This window comes from Poecilia reticulata, chromosome 5 (assembly GCF_904066995.2).
Source record: "Poecilia reticulata chromosome 5, P_reticulata-male-v2, whole genome shotgun sequence".
NCBI classification, from domain to species: Eukaryota; Metazoa; Chordata; class Actinopteri; order Cyprinodontiformes; family Poeciliidae; genus Poecilia; species Poecilia reticulata.
In genome coordinates, this window is record NC_088834.1 from 30,266,538 (window position 1) to 30,285,706 (window position 19,169).

Here is a 19,169-nt window from a genome sequence, read left to right on the forward strand (position 1 = left end):
GCCAAAATACATGTTGAGGATCCCTAGGTATTGTTGGAAAATATTCCGTGAACGGAAGAAACGTCCACAAAATTGAATTTGGTGGTATGTGTGTGTTGGTTTTGCCACCAAGTATGATGAAAGCAGTTTTTAGGATTGAGAGGGTTAGGGGTTAGGGTTAGGGTATCTTATCTGAAATCACTGTGATTTCAGATAGCTAAATCATACTACCATTGAAAACCTGCATTTTGTAATTACACACTATCGGTCTGATATTAAAATCTATTGGATGATTTGAAACATTTATGTGTGACATAAAAGCTATTATATTAAAAAAAAAATTAAATTGCTTTAGTCATAAGAAGTTGGAGTGAGGTTTGGAAACATGGGGAGTTTCTAGTGTTTCCACTAGTGTTAAAAAACACAATTTCCCAATTGCAGTGTTTCCATTCAATAAGAAATGCAGTTAAAATTGCATGTGAATAAGTTCATTCATGCAGTAAGTCATTAAAAAACCTGCAGCACCATCATCCTCCAACCCACTTCCTGTTGTCTTCGTCTTTTCCTCCAGCGGTAACAACCAGCTGCTGATCACATGACTCGTGCAACTTATAAAGTACATGAATTTTGATGTAGCCAAGAAACTACTTCAACTTAGTGCAAAAACTATCAAAAAACCTGAATTTTTTCAGAGGTCCTGTGTTTCCATTAAGCAAATTTATTTTTGCAATTCCGATTTGTGCAATTATATGGTCAATGGAAACGCAGCTATTGAGTTGATCATGAAAAAAAATTCTAGAGTCAAAACGGAGGCCATCTGTTCAATTGACAGGAAACCAACCACAGATTGGCTGAAAAGAGAAATGAAGATATCGCAAAGTCCAGAACCAAACCTGAGTGCAGCCCTATTAGATGACCTCAGTGTTATGAAAAAGTGTAGATCAAAATTCTCCTACAATGATGTGAGAATCTAATACAGAAAACAACTAATTCATGTTGATGCTGCTAGGAAACGTGAAGCTACAAGCTAATGAAACATGAGGTGCACTCATTTTTTAAGTGACTGAGCACACAGATAGGACTGATGTGATTCTGGGTTGAATGAGGACAAAAGAGATCTCTTACCACTCTTAGCACTTGTTTTATAAAAAAGCAGCGGTAACATTTGAGGCGAGACCTCAAAGGCGAATAAAATAAAGCTTCATCTTTTTCTCTGTGCAGCACTACAAATGCTTTACTCTGAGTCCTTTCTATGGCTGTAATTCCAGAGTGCAGCTATTCTTATTCAAGTTTTCAATGAACGCTCCAAGGTCTTGCTGTTTTTACACCGCAGAATAATTTCTACATTTTTAGTTCTGAAACAGGTCTGTGTTTTTGATGCTCTTTTTAATGTCGCTTCTTGAATATTTAGACATTACGCTGGCATTTAAATCATCACAGATCAACATACAAATGCAAAATAATTTTTACAGCTGTTTCACATTTTGTCACATTACAACCACAAGCTCTGTATTTACTGGGATTTTATGTGACAGACCAACAGAAAGTAGTAAATCTAAAAAGAAATGGTGTTGTGTGCATATTAGTCCCTCTTTTCTCCAATATCATTGGAGATGTGTGTAGTTTTGGGTGTTTTCACTCCTGACAGTCTGGTAGATTTGGTTCCCTTGGGGAACAAAACTACATGTTACATTTTCAATGTGAAGTGAAGTAAACCCTTTGATCTAACTCTTTACATTCCGTGGGGCCGCTGCACCAATAACCATTGAAGGAGGCAACACCAAAACATCTGAAGAAGAAACTGAGCTCAACTTCCTTCTTCACCAAATGTAAACAAAATGGGGTTGCGTCAGATTTTATAGGTTGTAGAATTTCTCTTTTCTGACCACAAGTTATATCCGGCTAGCGCTGGACGCGCGTTTGTCTTGGTTAGATTTACTCAGGATTCCCTTCACTACAGTCTGCTCCCTGCTTTTGGAGCGGTCGCTGGTTCGCTTAGCGACATGCGTTGGAAGCCATGTGAGTTCACTTCAACCAAGGTTGGAAATGGACCAAACTTTGCCCTTTTGGTTTGCATCAGAGTTCCAGTGCGTATTCACACCCCCCCAGACCTACCAGCTGTTCTAGTCAAACAAACAAGACTTTGATTAAAGTGGACTAAATAGGGCTGGCGTGAATTTCCCCAATCCACCTAGTTGCACAGATTTGTTAGGGTGAATTCACACCAGCCCTGTTTAGTAGCTTTTTTTTATTCATATGTTTATTGATATTTTTGCATATGGAACAAAGGTATTTACATATTCCAGGGTGTAAATGTGTTGAGCATAAACAAACTGTTTACACCATTGACTTTAAGATGCATGTTTTCAAGAACAAAGAACACACACAGAACACCTCCAATAGTAAAACACAGTGAAATAAAACTAATGGTAAAAACACACACACATGTACACCTCTGAAAAGAAAAGAAAAAAAATAAAAATAAAAGGAAAGAAGGAAAGGCGGATGGTGGTTTGATGGTTGATCCACCATCATTTGTCGACTTCAACCAAAAATCAACGATTCTAACTATTTTTTAACGTTGATTTAACATCGTGTGCTAACTGGGTTGTCTACTTTTTATTAATTCTGTCAAATCTACAAGAGTTGAATGAACTAGAGCTATTTTTTAGCACTTAAAAATCTGAAAGAAGAAAAAGACAGGAGTGGGAACTCTTTCCCAGCAAGCTTAGCACCACATTGAGATGGAAGTGTGTTACATTGATCAGACTCTTGGGTGTTAACATAATTGTTTATTTTAATGCATCTGGTAGTCTGCACAGCTTGAGGATAATGTTCTGTTCACACTAAATGTTTTTGAGCAGAATTTATTGTGATGTTTAATAAAATTCATTATCAGAGCAGAAATTTTGTTCATACAATTTGAAACTAGTTTAAATTAAAATAAAGTAAAATAAATAGTTGTTTTAGCCTGATATTGTAAGTAAAAATCATAGAGATGTGTGCCCCTTAACTAGGTGAGGGCAGTTTTTTTTTCTTGCATACTGTGAAATAATTATTTGGTTTAATGTGCATCATTAAGTTAAAACTCACAATTCAAGATTAATAAACTTAAAAAACAATGTTTAGACAACTTGTCTCTTGTTAATCAATTTCATGAACTATAATGCGAGTTAAAACCAGTGTTGTCTTAAAATGCATTTTCAAGGCAGAAGGTGGATTTTTATTTTCAAGTTAAACCACCGTCAAATGTTTTACAGTGTAGATTGTGAAAACACCCTTGAAAAACAGAAGCTAATGGTATCTCTGGAGGAATTGCACAGCTCCACTGCTCATGTGGAAATTTATTTTAAACAAATCTGACCTTTGTGGAAAATTAGCAAGAAGAAAACCATTGTTGAAAGAAAACTCAGAGGTTCCACTTGCAGTTTACCAAGAATTCATAGCTTGAGTGCTATGGATTCTTTGTACAGCTTCTGGAGAATTCCACAGTTTTAAACAATATTGACAGAATCTGAGCACTACTGAGGTGCTTAATTGAAAAAAGAGCATATATAGGCATGATTGCTGCTTCAGGGTGGACTTTAAATATTATCCCTTTTAATCAGTGGTTTCACACATGAACAAAACCGATGAACAGAAGCACGAGTCTTCTGTTACTTCAGTAAAAATCAGCTAAAATCTGATTTAATTCAAATACTTCATGATTAAAAGATGGCCTACCGCAGAGGCAGAAAACACCATGGATAACATCGCTTTAGTCATTCATTCATTAACATTGTCCGTTATAATTTGCATATCTTACAGCACCAAGCCAGCCTCCGGGGGTCATTGAGTGGAACCTGACCAACTCAAAGATCTTTCTGAAGTGGGAGCACGTCAAGGCGTCGCAGAACGAATCCGAGGTGACAGGATACAAGGTGAGTTTTTCCAGAGAAACGGGAGAAGTGTGGAAACAAACGTGGCCTCGGCAGCTGTCATCTCAACAAATGGCTTTCTCATTGCGGAGGAGAAACGAACCTCGGCAACCTCGGTGTTACAATATGGATTGGCCCTGTCTGGCCCCTTCAAAATTAAAAGATCTGTCCCTGATGATACAACGAAGGGCGTCAGGCTGCAGAGAGAATTCAGCTTCTTCTAACCAATACAGCGCTGAAACCCATTTGATCCACTTTGCATACTTTGTGTGGACGAAAACAGTTTTTGATTATTATTTTCACAAATATATATTTCTTCTCCCGAGATATGCGGCCTCGGTCATTTAAAGATAAGCCTCCTGTGGAGCTGTGGTATAAGCTCCACAGGAGATATGCCTCGTTTATTAAAATGCCTGATGCAAATCCCTGTGTTTCTAATATGTTTTCATATTTTCCAAACTATGCATCCAATTTTCCGTCTTCATGTTTCCTTCAAGGGTCAACACAGGACACTTTTATAACAAAGACACATTATGACTAAATGGCTTAAAATAATGCCAAAGGTCCTGTTTCATGTCCTCGTCTTATTCAGTCTTGACTCACTAGAACAAATTATGTCCTCAAAAGACATTTTGAAATCTTAAAAGGCTAAAAGAAATTAGCATTTGACCACAGTGACATTTCTGAGAGTAGCCCTATTTGGGTCATTTTACAACTCATATCTGGGTCAAATATGGATCAACCCAGCACTGGACTAGTTTAACAAAATAGGGTTGGATTATGTTTTTGACGGAATTTACTGAATTAGGTTTTCTCAAAAAATAAGTCAGTGACTTAACATGATATTAATTTTAGCAAAAAGGGGGATGAAAAGACTTTTTCTTATATTGTTATGAACATTTTAATAATATGTTAAGTTGTAAAGTTTACATACAGCTCACAATATCCAGATCTCTGGTTACATGACTGTGTTTTGGGAAACTCAGACTCTATAAATATTTTTTTGTAAAGATCTCATAAATCTCACTTGTGAAACCTGAAGACCAAAGACTGTTGTTTTCATGTTTACTTAATCTTTTATTAATGCAAACCAAATTGAAACCTTTTGTGTTTTCATAAATCAGATGTTCCTTAATCTCAAACCATGTTTTAAAAGAAAGATATCGTAATTTAAATTCAGTCCAAAATCATAAAAAATTGATTTTAATGATTTTGAAAATCATTAAAATAAATTGCTTTATTTTTGGGCTAGTAGTGAGCTGTAAAGCAGATGCTAACTTTATTGTCATTAACAACTAACAGTTGGCTGGTCATTTACAAGCTGAACTCAATTATATAAAAGTTGGATAAAAGGTGACATGATCGTTCTGACTGAACGCTTTGAAAACTATTTAATATGATTTAGTGCAACTTGGGGCAGTGGCACAAATTTGATTTTTTGGGGCTGAAAAGATCAGAATTAGGCTTGCCATGAAAATACAAGATATGGATCCCACATAGGTAAAAAAAATAAAATAAAATTTGGGTTAAGATCGTATTTGCCTGCTGTGTGATCATAGCCTAAGAGTCTCAAGCATGGACACATCAGTGTGTCAAGCTGGCAGCATATAGCTTAATATCCGACAGCCAGTGTTTTACCACAGAATTACCAGATTAACAGGTTTGCAAGACAGAATAAACTTTGACAAGGGTTTAATCGTAGTCCTGCCATGTTTTGACATTGATTATTGGTGTAATTTTGTGGCATTAGAACTCATTACCCCCTAACCTAACTGCCTGCTAGTGTGGACTTTCTGGGTAATTCTTTGGTCAAAAAGTGAATCCAACTTAGCTATCACTTGTTTGAAGAAGCTAATTAGCAGGTGAAAGGGCAGTATTATCTCAAGTGAACTAGCCCTAGCCTTGGTCACTGGCGTGACATTTTGTCATCAACACAACTAACTGACATTAACAATGATATCCAGCATCATTTGATCATCTTACCATTTCTTATGTCAGCATGTGAAAGAAGTCTGATTGTTTTATTATAGAGTGATGAGTCTTCTCTTAGACTAGCGGTTCTCAACGTGGGCAGTACCGCCCCCCAGGGGGTGTTCAGAGGACGGCAAGGGGCGCTGGCGGACATTTTTACAAAAGTGGGGCGCTGGGATGCCTTTGGGGGGCGTTTGGTCGAAGGTAAACTTTACACCTTAAATGCACAACAATACCAGTTTAGACTTTGAGCAACTTGGTAAAACTGTATTGTGTAACATTAAATCACAGTTGCTTGGCTGCAACTGTATCGATGGCAGCTCTTCTTCTAGTCAGTGTTTGTTAGCTTCTTGGCGCAGCTCCGTTCTCCTGCTACTGGTAGCTAAAATCACGATACCCTCACTGTGTATCCCTCTGAAAAATGAACCCATTTAAATAAAGAAATCCCTCCATGGGTGATACCACGATAGAGAGCGTTCATTTTATAGCGTTAACATCGGAGGTGTAAGTGGTCCGGTATGAAACGGGGGTGATAGAACAACGTACTACCACAGCACTCGGTGGCGCAACTACACACACACACACACACACCCTTACCTTAGTGAAAGGTAAAACTCGCTACATTTACCTCGTTATGTGCGCAAGGTGAAGGAGCGTAAGGCGCGCTGAAGTGTATGGGAAAATATCATCGGCACACCGCCCCCTCCAGACGGGGTTTTGGCGACCCCTCTGGTGCTGCGCCCCTATGCGTTGCATGCGCTGCATACCCACTTTTTGCGCCACTGACAGCACTTTTAAATTTCAATAATCAGAATACAAAAATTGTTTCCGTTTTAAAAGGTTTATGTCAGTCTGCCTTTTCCCCATCGATACGCTTCCCGACCGCCCTGCACCTTAGGGGCTTAAAAAAATAAAAAAGACGCGCACATTGTGCAAAACTCTGAAACAGGAGAAGCGGGACATAAAACGGAGCGACGAACTAGATGTGAATTATGGCATAAAAACAAAGAATCCGACGCTGAACAGTGAAAAACTCAACATATGATGTGAAACACATCATGACGTTTAGGCGGCTCAGCAGGTGATGAGTGAAGATTACTGGTGGTGAGCGTCAATAAATGATAAAATAAATGTAGCAACAGGAAAGAAACTAAAGTGAGAAATAAACCAAGAGAGGATAATACTAATCAAAGGAAACTAAATGGAAATGAATGAAGAACAAAATGCAAGAATAAACTAAGAAACTAAAGTAAATACAGAGGAATAAACTGGTTTGGCAAGACCTTTTGAGCAATAATTAATACAGAGGATGGTATGGCAAGAATAAACAGACACTATTTCCAGATAAAAGGTAAAATAATATTGTTGAAGTGCCATGGGTTTGTTGAGACCACATCTTGTCATAAATATATCTTACAGACCATAACAGTAAAGAACTTATCACTTATTTATGTTTAATTAGATTTGATATATTTATTTCTTCAATATTATTTTTCACGTCAATGTTAATGTCATGAGGCTGATGACTCCATGACACTTTCAATTTGACTCATTAGGATTTGATTAAGAACCAGATTTGTTCTTTGTAATTTCTGTCCAGTAGAACTATTAATCTATAATCAATAGACAGGTCTATATAAAGATATAATCCATGTTTCTGTCTCATATTTGTATGGCATTAAAAGGACCTGGGACTTTGGTTTTTTCACTAAAAGCTCTGGTTTGCACAATAAATGCCATGTGGGTGAAATTTTATGGATGATACTCTGATGTCCCATTCTCCTGAAGGCAGCACAGAGCTGCACCACCAGAAACCGACAGAAACACTGAAGAGAAGAAGAGTTATGATTAATGTAGGTTACAGTTCTATCCATGTTGTAATGTTCCAGAGCTCAGTTGTTTGGAAATAGTTCAAAGTTTTAACTGGCATGTTGTTCATTTTTTATCTGGTCATTTTGTGGAATATTTAACAACTAGAAAATGGCACAAAATAAGAATATTTTTTCCACTCTGATTGGCTGCTGTTAGGCCTACAAATTTTAACTTGAATGTTCATTGCATTTTTCGTAGACACTTGTGAAAATAATTTCTGTTCCTATGACTTTTTTGTTTTCTGGGAAATTATTTTTGACGAGAAATACAGAAATATGCATAAAAATCAAAACATCTACAATAGTGATAGTAATATTAATGATAAAATAATGGTCAGTGCAAAGTAGCCTGCAAATTCTTTGGAGGGGGCGGGGAGGGACGTGGATAAAGGCAAGGGGGGCGCTGGCCCGAAAAAGGTTGAGAAACACTGTCTTAGACTCTTGTCTAATCCAACAAACTGGGTCACAATTACTGAGCCAACGTTAAAGCTGTTTGAAACTGCCTGGCTCTCTGAACAGAACAAATCCAGTATTTCTGCTTTGTTCTGTTTTTTATATACATTCTGGTGGGGCTGGCCCAAAGTTGTGTGAGATGTTGAGCAGAAATTAATCAAATTACTTGAGTCCTCTCTTCCTGTTGAAAACTTAACAGCACTTCAATACGGATTCAGTTTAATGAGGCCAAGTTTAACTGTCTAAACTTCATATTGTAACTATGGTAACAACTAGAGGTGTGCCGATCGATCGGCCAGCGATCATAATCGGCCGATTTCCTTGAAAAACTGCATGATCGGTGATCGCCCGTCACAGTCTCGTTGCCGATCGCACAAACCAATCACCTCATTTCGCAGCCTGCCTGTGCAGCTGGTCTCCTCTTTCCTTCACACTGCGCAAACGCGCAGCAACAAATCCTAAGCGATGTGGAACTATAACGCACTAAGTTTGCGTGTTGCGGTGGAAAATTGAAGCACGTCAAAATGCATCAACACAACGAAGCTAATATGGCATAAAAAAAATGCCATACTTGACGGAGTTTGGCTACATCGAGGCTCACTGCAGTAAAAAAGACATGGAGGATCAGATAGCAGGTAAAGCAGCGCACAGCTACAAACACTCACCCGGATTAGCATGATGGTCAGAAAGCTAAACAAATAACCCGCAAAATTATTTAAGTCTTTGAGCTGCGATGTAAGACGCTGGTTCTGCTCTCGCTGTTGAACCGCTGCTACGCGCTACAGGTAGTAATATTTCACAGACGGAGCGCCGCTTCTGCTCCACCTGGTAGTGACTCTCACACCGAACCTCTGCTTGAAGCTGCAGCATCTAACTTAAAAAATAAATTTTACATATGTATTAAAACTTTTGCTGTCCAAACATGAGACAGACAATCTCTGAAAAAATAATCGATCTCCTCCCTGTTCTGCATAATTACTCCGCTCAGTCAGAAACAGCCAATCAGAACTAGCAGTAATCAGCTAGCCGCCATGCTATCAGGAAGTTTTCATTTGGTAACTCAGGATTGTTTATTGTAATGGAACCTGTATTTGCCTTTGAATGTTAAGTTTTATGCTTGAATTTTTTGTCAATGTTGAGAGGTTTTATTTTGACTCTTTGCATTATTTAGCCTCTTCAGAGCCTTTATATGTTATCAGACTATAGTATTACCGATAGCAGTACAATTTGCACAATGCCTGTATGATTTTTTCTTGGAAAAAGTTATTAAAAACAAGTTTTTCTCTAAATTAAAGTGAATTCATGGTTCCTTTTTCCACATAATGTAACCTGTAGTGCTTATGATTAAAAAAATAATAATTATGTGATCGGTATCGGTGATCGGACCTCATGGGTGATCGGAATCCGAATCAGCAGGAAAAAACCTTATCGGCACATCTCTAGTAACAACAAGCATAAAATAAAGGTTGAAGTAAACTTGCCAATTCCTTTAAACTCTTAATTTAAAAATGTAAACAATACAAAAAATAATCTAGGCTAAAATCAAAATCTTCTTATTCTCAAAGCAAATATAAAAATGCTAACTCTGGTTTTATGGAAAGCTCTGGATGGCTAAGCAGTGGCCTAGTCATTTCTTCCCCTACCCCAGACGATCATATGAAGATTTTTTTTAATCATTACCAATGTTGTCCTTCAGGTTGTGTATCGCCAGAGCTGGCATGGCAGGACTACAGTACTGCAAACCAATAAGACCAGCGTTGAGCTGGGGGTTCCTTACGGGGAGGACCACGTCATCGAGATCACAGCCCTGACTGAGGGGGGCCATGGAACCAGCAGTGGGCCCATTCACATACCAAAGATGTCCAGTAAGTTTCAAACACTTTGCAGTCTAGAAATGATCAGAGGCAGAAATAGACAGAGGAGCGGTGGGAATGAACCAAACCCCAAAGTGATGCTGTAGGAGCTTTACTGAAGGTCATCAGACTGCACTACAAAACTCCAAAATCAGTGTTTGATTAAACCAGAAATAAAATTAAACATTATTTAAAAACTGTCACTGTCTGTTTTTAGTATGATCTGAGTTTGCTTAAAACAGTGGAGAAACATGAATAAAGCTGCAGTAGGTAACCTTTATAAACCATAGGTTTTTTTCTACATATTTATTACTATTTTGTGACAGTTTAACATAATACAGATATTTATGAAAAAATCAAACACCTCTACCAGCAGAAATACACCGCTTGATCTGAAGCAACCAATCAGAGCCAGGAGGAGGGTCTTAGCGCTGTCAATCACACTCTTATACACGCTGCCCAGACTGTTCAGACCTCACCATAGAAAATGTTTTGCATTTTGCCAAAACTCAGATTAAATCAGATCAAATTGTTCCAACAGATTATTGTAACAATAGTTATAATAAAAATACAAGTTTGACTTCAAACCACTTTTTTTTAGCAATTAATATCTACATCTATCTACATGATGACAGAGACTCTGGAATCAGGAAAACCAGTAGACCTCCAGTTTCCAACAGTTGGTTCCTCTTCATCACATTCTTCATCATCAGAAATATGACTGTCTTCTTAAGAAGCCTCACCATAACAGCACCAGCTGTAATCTGTTGTATTTAGAAAATTATTGTATACAATGTTTGTGATCTAGTGTAAAATAAGCAGTGGGTTACAGCGGATTACTCCAATTACCCACAAGTAAACTGACAGAAACCTGCAGCATGAGAGTACGACATCTTCCATGGTTTAGAAATATCCCGCCTGAGACACTCCCACATGGAAAAGGGCGATATGGAGTTGGAAAATTGAAGTTTTATGATATCTTTTGGTAAAATTGTGATAACAAAAGTAATTACGATCTGTTTATTGCTTCTTTTTTAGGTTTATTGCTTCTTTTTTAGGTTATTATTGCTCAGACAATAATAACCCCACAAATACAAATACTACTCTTAAAATATATTCCCATGTATAACACGCTTCTTTATAGCGTGTTATACACACTATAAAGCGTGTATAACGCTATAAAGCTGGAATAGCGTGTATAACACACTTTATAGCGTGTTATACACATTCCAGTCGTGTATAACACGCTATTCCAGTCATTCCAGTCATTGAATGACTGGAATGTGATTCCAGTCACATTAAGAAGTAATGAGCCAAACCACACAGTAACTGCATTGAATCATGCTTTCAAATGTAATATGTGTAGCCCTCACTTAAGCAATGTTGGTAAATAAGTGAGTTTGGGTTCTTTATTTCAGTATACTCTCTTAACTATTTAATTTTAATCTCTCTCTAATACTTTTGGATCGATCAGCATTGGACGTTACTAAAGTAAGTTACACTTCACACCATGTAAACCATACAAACCCTCCTTTAATTAGGCAAAATAATAATAAAATAAAGAAATGGCAGGTTTTGGGTTTCAGGCAACACAGAAAAAAACAGAGTATTACAATGAATCTGCATATACCCCCACTGTTGTAAAACCTAAATCTAATGCCGGCAGAAAATACACCTTACGTTGCAGGCCTGTGTAGATGCTCGAATGTAGGAGTCCCACCGACTCAACAGTCCAGAGCCTCTTCACTCAAAGAGCAAAAATATTAAAGTGCAACTCAGTACCTTGATAATCGTGATTTCCCACAGATGAATCCTTCGTCCTGTGGTCCAAAAAGACCTCTCGGCAGCCTGAAGAAACAGCAGTTCACGAACGATGCAGTTGTGTGGTTTCCATGTGCTCTCCACGTGCTCCACCAGGCCCTCAGTTCCCACGTTGCCAGAGGTACTCTGAGCGACACGGGCGCTCAGAGTGACTATCTGGAGTCCGAGTCCTAGTTTCCCACGTAGCCAGAGGTACTCCGAGTGACGCGGGCACTCAGAGTGACTATCTGGAGTCCGTCTCTCGTTATCCTGTCCGGTAACGATCTTCTGTAGCCCTTTAAGTTTCACTCTAACTGCGAAACAGCAGCTTACAGCAGTCCATATTAGCGAACAGCTAGGTTAGCTTCGCTCTAGCTCTCGAGTACATACAGCGACAAAGAAAACACAGTCCAACAGCTTCTCATTGAAACTCTGTGTCCTGCTAACTTGCATACTGTATATTTTAACTTCTCCTGACGACAAGTTTGTGGTTACTCACATTGAAACCAGCTAACTGTTCCTTTTCCGCTATCTCCTCTCATGCCGAACCAAACTCTCACGCTCAACCCAACTCTTCTTCTCTTGTTCTTTTTTTTTCTTTTTTTCTCCCTCACACCTGTGCTACCTTCACAGACCGTACTCCCGTAGGAAAATACAATTTTCGCTGGCAATTCCCCACAAAGTAAAGATAACTTATTTTAAACAATGTAAACACATTATGAATAACTTTATATGAACTTTAAAATGTTAATTGAAATAAAAGGATAGAATAAATGAACTTATTCTTACTATTTATTATCTTAAACTTCTCATGTCTTTACTATACGGGTTACATATGTATTGATACTATCATTGAAAATAGTAAAACTAACAATCCCAACAACATAGACCATTTCAAACATCCTTAATTTGGATTTCTTGTGACATCAAAATTTTTCCCATATTATAAATGATAAACAATACGTTACATGTCCACATCTACTCACGCTACAGTTTTTGCTTCAACAACACGCACATTTGTAGAATTTTTTGTGTCAGTAAGATATTCTGTTTTTGTCTTGTTTTTTTTAAGTGAAGCCATTTTATCTTGCTAACATTTCTTTTTCCTTTTCTTCTTAGGTCTGAACTCAAAAGGATGTGTGGCTACAATTCCAGTGAAGACGTACTGTTTTATCCCCTTTGGACTTCATTTATTAATCCATCTACTGATGCTATTATACTGAAAATAAACGCAGTGCATATTTTTCCTCCTACATGTGACATTTGTCGAATAAACGGCGGCATCTGTAACATTTTTCAGCCTGTGGTTTCCAAGGAACAGGAGCAGAGTGATGGAACCTTGGTGAAAGGTTGTCAAATGCCCACAAAGTGCTTCTCTCAGACAACGGCACAAAACATCTCCTGCTGGGCTGCAACACTGCACAATGCATAAATTTGTCAAAGCTGAAAAGTGGACTCTCTCTCCTTTCACTGACAAATGAATTTGAGCACAGCTTCATGTCCCTTTTTTATTTCTGTGTGTGCTTATTTTGCATTAATGTTAAAGTCCAGTTTCAGCTTGTTTTGATGTGAAACCTCTTACCTTGGTGCACAAATTTCTCTGTCAACCATCAGGTTTGAAAGAAAAGCGTCCCGTCGTCCTCTTCGCTTTGTTTCCTGAGAACAAGCAGTTGAGCCTTGACTTTTTTACTTCAGTATGAAAGAAAAATCTTTGAAGAAATTGTAAATATTTGTTACCATGTCTGTAGCCAGCCTGAGCTAATGAAAATACACTTTTATGATACAGGTTAGAAATCTCTCAAGATAAGAAGACATCTGGCTTTTTAACCTGTATCTGTTGCAGGCTAGAGTAGATCAACAGTAAGCATCATTAGTTTGGCAGCTTGAAACAGAAGTTCTCAAAATGTTCAGCTTCCAACCTAAAGGATAATAACTGCACAGAGCTGAGAATCCATCTACTGCAGGTTGAATACAAACAAGCTTATTGCGCTTGGTCAGCTTATTATTTTTTGTCACATTGTGCTGTTAGTTGTCCATGACCCAGAGTTGCTGTTGACACCAAACTTAAACTATGCTGGGAAGTGACTTGCAACATTTCAGTTGAAGTTGATGGCTGTAGCTAAATATCTAGATTCTTGAGTAAACCCAAACTGTTGTAAAATATTATAAATACAGAGCGACTACTTTTCCGTCTCCTCCCTCCTCCTTTGAAAAACAATGACAGAACATGTCTTTGACATCATGACATGTAAATTTACCTTTTAAATCATAGCCTAAAAGCTCAAAATTTCCTTTGGTCAACGTGTTGCACAATATGGGAGTGTCCACAGCTAGGAACTGTTTCCATAGGAAACCCAGCGCACGTGCTCTCCTTTTCCAAGGTGTCTGATCTATTTATTGGTGCAGAGACTGAAAAATATGAATTTCAGCTGCTGAATGAGAGCAACAGTGAGTGGCTCAAGCAAAGAGCTAAAACTTAACACGGCATACTTTAGACTTAAATTCTCTCCAGCCATCTTGCAGTTGAGCAGGGGTGTCCAAAGTTGGTCCTCGAGGGCCAGAATCCTGCATGTTTTAGTTCTCTCCCTGGTCTAACGCACCTGGATCAGATGATGGCTCTTTAGAAGGCCTAAGAGGAACATTGACAAGCTGAAAAAGTTGTTACTATCACCAGGCAGGGATCTGAAACGTGCAGGACGCCGGCCCTCAAGGACCGACTTTGGACACTCCTGCAGTTGAGGGTGTACCCAGGGCTTTAACCAGGTGTGAGGGGATTTTATGTGACTTAGCCTGAGACGGTTCAGATTCTATTGTTTTGCTAAATCTGGCAGTTTTTACCTCCTGTCTTCTGAATCTGAGAGATGATATGCAACACTTTTTTTCTACATTTGATAATTGAGACAAAATCAATGAATGCATCTCACCCAGTAGCTTTGTTCCAGCTCAGCCCTGCTGTTGCTATTGGCGCTTTATTGGGGCGATCGGTTCCTGCTAACGCAGCTTGGTGGCAGAATGGGAGCAGATCCATCGTTAAAGTAATTAATAACAGGTTTGCTGTTCCCTCTCCAATTAGTGAAAGTCTCTGATGTGAGTAGAGCTGCTCAGTAACGACAAGCTCAAACTTATGAGCATAATTATATTAGACCAGCTAATGGCTAATGTTGGCCCAAGCAGCGGTGTTTAGTTAGAGACGAGCCAGTTAGGAGTTGGCACATTTCTTCTGTTTAATTCATTCATCTAATGCTTGTGTAAGCTATAAAACATGTTTTTTACCAAAGTTCATTCAGTTGCTGTAGATTATTGTTCGTCTATGTTGAAGCCTGCTGCCAGCTGAAGTGCATATCTTCATCCTATCAATGGCACCGCTCAGTTCCTCAAAGCAGACAAAGGCCAAGCTGCTTCTTTTTTTCCTCTTGATGTTATGCAAGAAAACACGGAGTGACCTTGTGATGCTTTAACACGTGTGCAGACACTCTTAAGTTGCATTTTTAGCTGAGTTTCTGTCAGAAATCCATTAAATTGCTCTGCCTTAGCAAGTTCATATGCTGTTTATGTCAAATGTCGGAAAAGATTCACTTTAAACGATGATGCGGCAAAAAAACGTTTACTGGTACTGTGTATCAAACCGATGAAGTCGTCCTGCATCAAGACCATTGTGCTTATAATGCAAAGAGATGGATTTATAATGATGGGACAGAATGTCCCATCATTATAAATGGGAAAGGAATTTGTTGTATTTTAATTGTTTGCATTTTGTGATTTGTTTTTGTTATTTTGCGGGAAGAAAGGATGGGCTGAAGGAAAAAAAAAATCTGAAAACTTTAAGAAGTACCACAGAGTATTATGAAAGGTAAAGTTTCCGAAACCAGATTTCACATTAAGAGTCAAATACATTGGTGTGTGAAGCACTCTCCGTTCTGTAAAACAATCTGTTTTGCGAAAGTATTCATATCCTTCAGTTTGTCCAAAATTTGTCATGTGTGAAAGAGTAGCACAAAGTAGTGCAAGTGATACAATATTAATATTAATCTGTTTTATACAGTAAAACAGATTAACAGCTCGTTCTTTTTTTACAGAATTGAATCTGAAAAGTGTGGTGTGCTTACAGAACCCTGGATCCATTATTAATAGGAACACCTTCCACTCACATACAGATGTTGGTCTTCCAGTCTGGCTGCTTACTTTCCCTTTTCCTTGTTCTTCCTTGTAGAAGCTGAAGCTCCAGATGGGAAGCAGAACATCTGCGAACATGAGTTTTTATTTTTGCTAGCTCTTTATGTCTCCACTATTAGAGTTGAAAATGCGACCCGGGGCCATTTTGAGCCTCTGTTTTTATGCAACCTTCAGCCACCATTCAACTATAGCACAGCTCTGGTTTACTAATTCAAGTAGTTGAGTTAGTAGTCATATTTTGACTGATTTAAAGCATTTTAAAATTCCTAAAATTAATCATTTAAGGTGCGACACAAAGAATTAATCTTTTTTCAACCCTATTTTTATATTTGCTTTGATTAAATTTGATGTTGGATATGACCACAGTGACATTTACTGGGATGCAGACATGGAGGCAGACATTTATTGAGCTCGGCTAAATGAAACCATAATGGGCCGCAGCTGGGTTTTGTTGCTGAAAATACAAACACAAAATAAAACCTAGACAAAATGAATCAACCTGAAGAAATTATAATTGATTGATTGATTGAGGTCCAGTCTAAAGTCTCACAAAACAGCTGCATTCAGGTGGTTCTCAACTGTTAACAGAACTTTTATATACGAGTATCGGATGGCTGAATACACGGGCAATCCACACTTTTTAGGAAAAAAATAAATAATTCTCAGCACAATTTGCTGCTCACATAAAATTACAATATTAATTTTATTTTGTACAGTGCAGTACGTTGAAGCTTGTGGTCATACAGCATCAAAACATGAAAAAGTAGTTGGAAGTGAATATGTCTACAAATGCCTGATGAACTGTTCAGGTAGGAAGGTAAATTATGCTTTTATCCCTCAGTTTGCAAAAGTATAAGTTTTCAATTTAACAACATTGCAACCAAAAAAAAGCTGTTTTTCATCATTCTGCATCAAGCAGCAATTTTCAAACTGTTGCATATCTTTGATTGTGGTACATCAGACTTGTGACACATTTACATCCAGACAGAGTTTGCATCCTGAATATGAACCTCCTGTAGCTGCACATGGGACACGCATGAGGATGCAAACATTTCTTACTCTTTGCTGTTACGCTCCAGTAAATAATAGATTCTGTTACGGCGCAACAGCCAAAAACAGGAAATCTGAAGCTTTTTAGTACAGTAGAAAAAGATACTCAATTATATTAAATTCCTTCATAGACACAATAAATACCTTTTTAAAGTAGGTAAAATGTACAAGTTGGTTACAGGAACAGTGCTACTGCTGAACTCCAGTTTTAAATTTCCAATCATGTTGAAAATAACAGAAAAAGGCTGATTATAGCAATGAAATGTCATGAAAATGTCTTTCATATTTGACCTTTTTATTTAAACTTGTGTCTCTGTCGGTATTAACAGTATTTAATTTATTTATTAGGACTATGTTGTCTTCAAATATAATTCATACAATTTTAATTGAACCGAAATTTAGGTAGAGTTAGGGTAAAATGCTCTCCGTGTTTGTGCACATTTAAAAAAAAGACATTTTTTACGAGGTTAAATAGGGCTTTCTTTATATTTGAAGTAATACATATTTACTATTTTAAAATTGCCTTTTAAAATATTAAGATCTTCCTTTTAATTTTGTTATTGTATTTGTGTATTTATTTCTTTTAAAATAAGTATAAATTATTGTACTAGTGTTTTCATTGATTTTAAATGTATCAATAACTTATCGTTAAGCTCTGTTGCTGATTATTTAAGTGATGTAATACTATTGTATTACGCAGATATCTCTGTGAGATACTGAGAAATGATTCAATAAAGTTTCACATTGAAACCTTTTCATCGGTTTCTGTCTTGATTTGTTTTATGCCTCGTCTGACTCATACACCTCACCTTGAGACGGATTTTATTTTTATTTTTTAATTAGTCTGAGGAGATTTCTGCTGTAGCACAGAGAGAAGTAGCAAGGCGCTGCACATGTGCTGAGTAAGTATCCTGCAGGACTGCAGAGGAAAAACGATAGAGTGAAAGTTCCCTCGGGACAAACACAAAACAAAATATCATTCTGCAGCAGTTGCCTTGGCAAAGAGATTATCTTTTTATTCTGAAGGGCTTTCACAGCCTTCTGTTCAGCAGATGAATGCTTGTTGAGAGAAAAAACTTAACTGAATGCAAACTAGGCTGATTCTCATAAAGAAATGCATAATAACTTGAAGGTTAGATTAAATGTACCTTAATTTTAATGTACATTTATTGATAAAATGCTTGGGTCAATTATTTTCTTCAGGCTTATAGTTCACATTCTTCAAAGTATCTTTTTTTAAACGAACCCATTTTGTTTGGAATTTTAAATTCCAAACAAAATGGGTTTTTAGCATTTTAAATTATGCTCAAATTTAAAATGTGTGTGTGCACATCTATATATACTGCTCAAAAAACACTTAAGTGTTCCCTTTATTTTTTGAGCAGTGTGTATATATATATATATATATATATATATATATATATATATATATATATATATATATATATATATATATATATACCATGACTGACTGACTGACACCTGCTGGCGTCAGGTTTGCATATATATATATATATATATATATATATATGTAATTTAAAAAAAAACTAAACTGAATATTTGGTTATTTTTTAAGCCCCTCTGTCATTTGACATGTTATAATTAACACCTTTGACTGGCGCACATGGAGACATGATAGACTTTACGCAAAGAGTTCATCACAGAGGAAACTAAAATCAATCAAATAAAAGATCCTTTCTGAATATCATCTCATGGACAATGAACTAAATGCTCTTTCTGACCGGGAGCTGACAGCGTGTTGATGAGTTATGGACACCTTGGTTAGGAAGCTCTGCTTTGACAGGTAATTTGACAGGTAACAATATTTCGGGTCGGACCAGAATTATTTGTCTGATGGTGGTTCGAGCTTCTAATGAGTTTACATTTAATAAATTTGGAGCACACAGAAGAAAGCCTAAAGAGAATGTGATCTACTTATTGTAGTTTAAGTAGAGGAATAACAGCTGACTGTTGAGAGAGGAAAGAAATTAAAGTGCAGATCCGTTAGGCAGAAACAAGCGCAGAGCGCTGGGCAATAAATGCGTATAAATGCTCCACCGTTACGCTCCAATTAATCACACATGAGACGACAAACGCCAAAT

The 19,169-nt window shown here is 37.4% G+C and overlaps 1 protein-coding gene across 4 annotated transcripts in view; it reads left to right on the forward strand.

Moving 5' to 3' along the window:
• Window positions 1-17,821, forward strand: part of cntn6 (contactin 6) — a 175,548-nt gene extending 157,727 nt beyond the window's left edge. For 3 of the 4 annotated variants that reach the window (XM_081607452.1, XM_017304949.2, XM_008410157.3), the window contains 3 exons: window positions 3,787-3,899; window positions 9,888-10,056; window positions 12,964-17,821. In XM_081607452.1, coding sequence (XP_081463578.1) covers window positions 3,787-3,899; window positions 9,888-10,056; window positions 12,964-13,067 — 386 coding nt within the window. In that variant the 3' untranslated portion in view covers window positions 13,068-17,821. Of the gene's footprint in view, window positions 1-3,786; window positions 3,900-9,887; window positions 10,057-12,963 lie in introns of those variants that run through there. The other variant, XR_001776630.2, reaches the window with a different exon arrangement.
• Window positions 17,822-19,169: the final 1,348 nt, after the last annotated feature.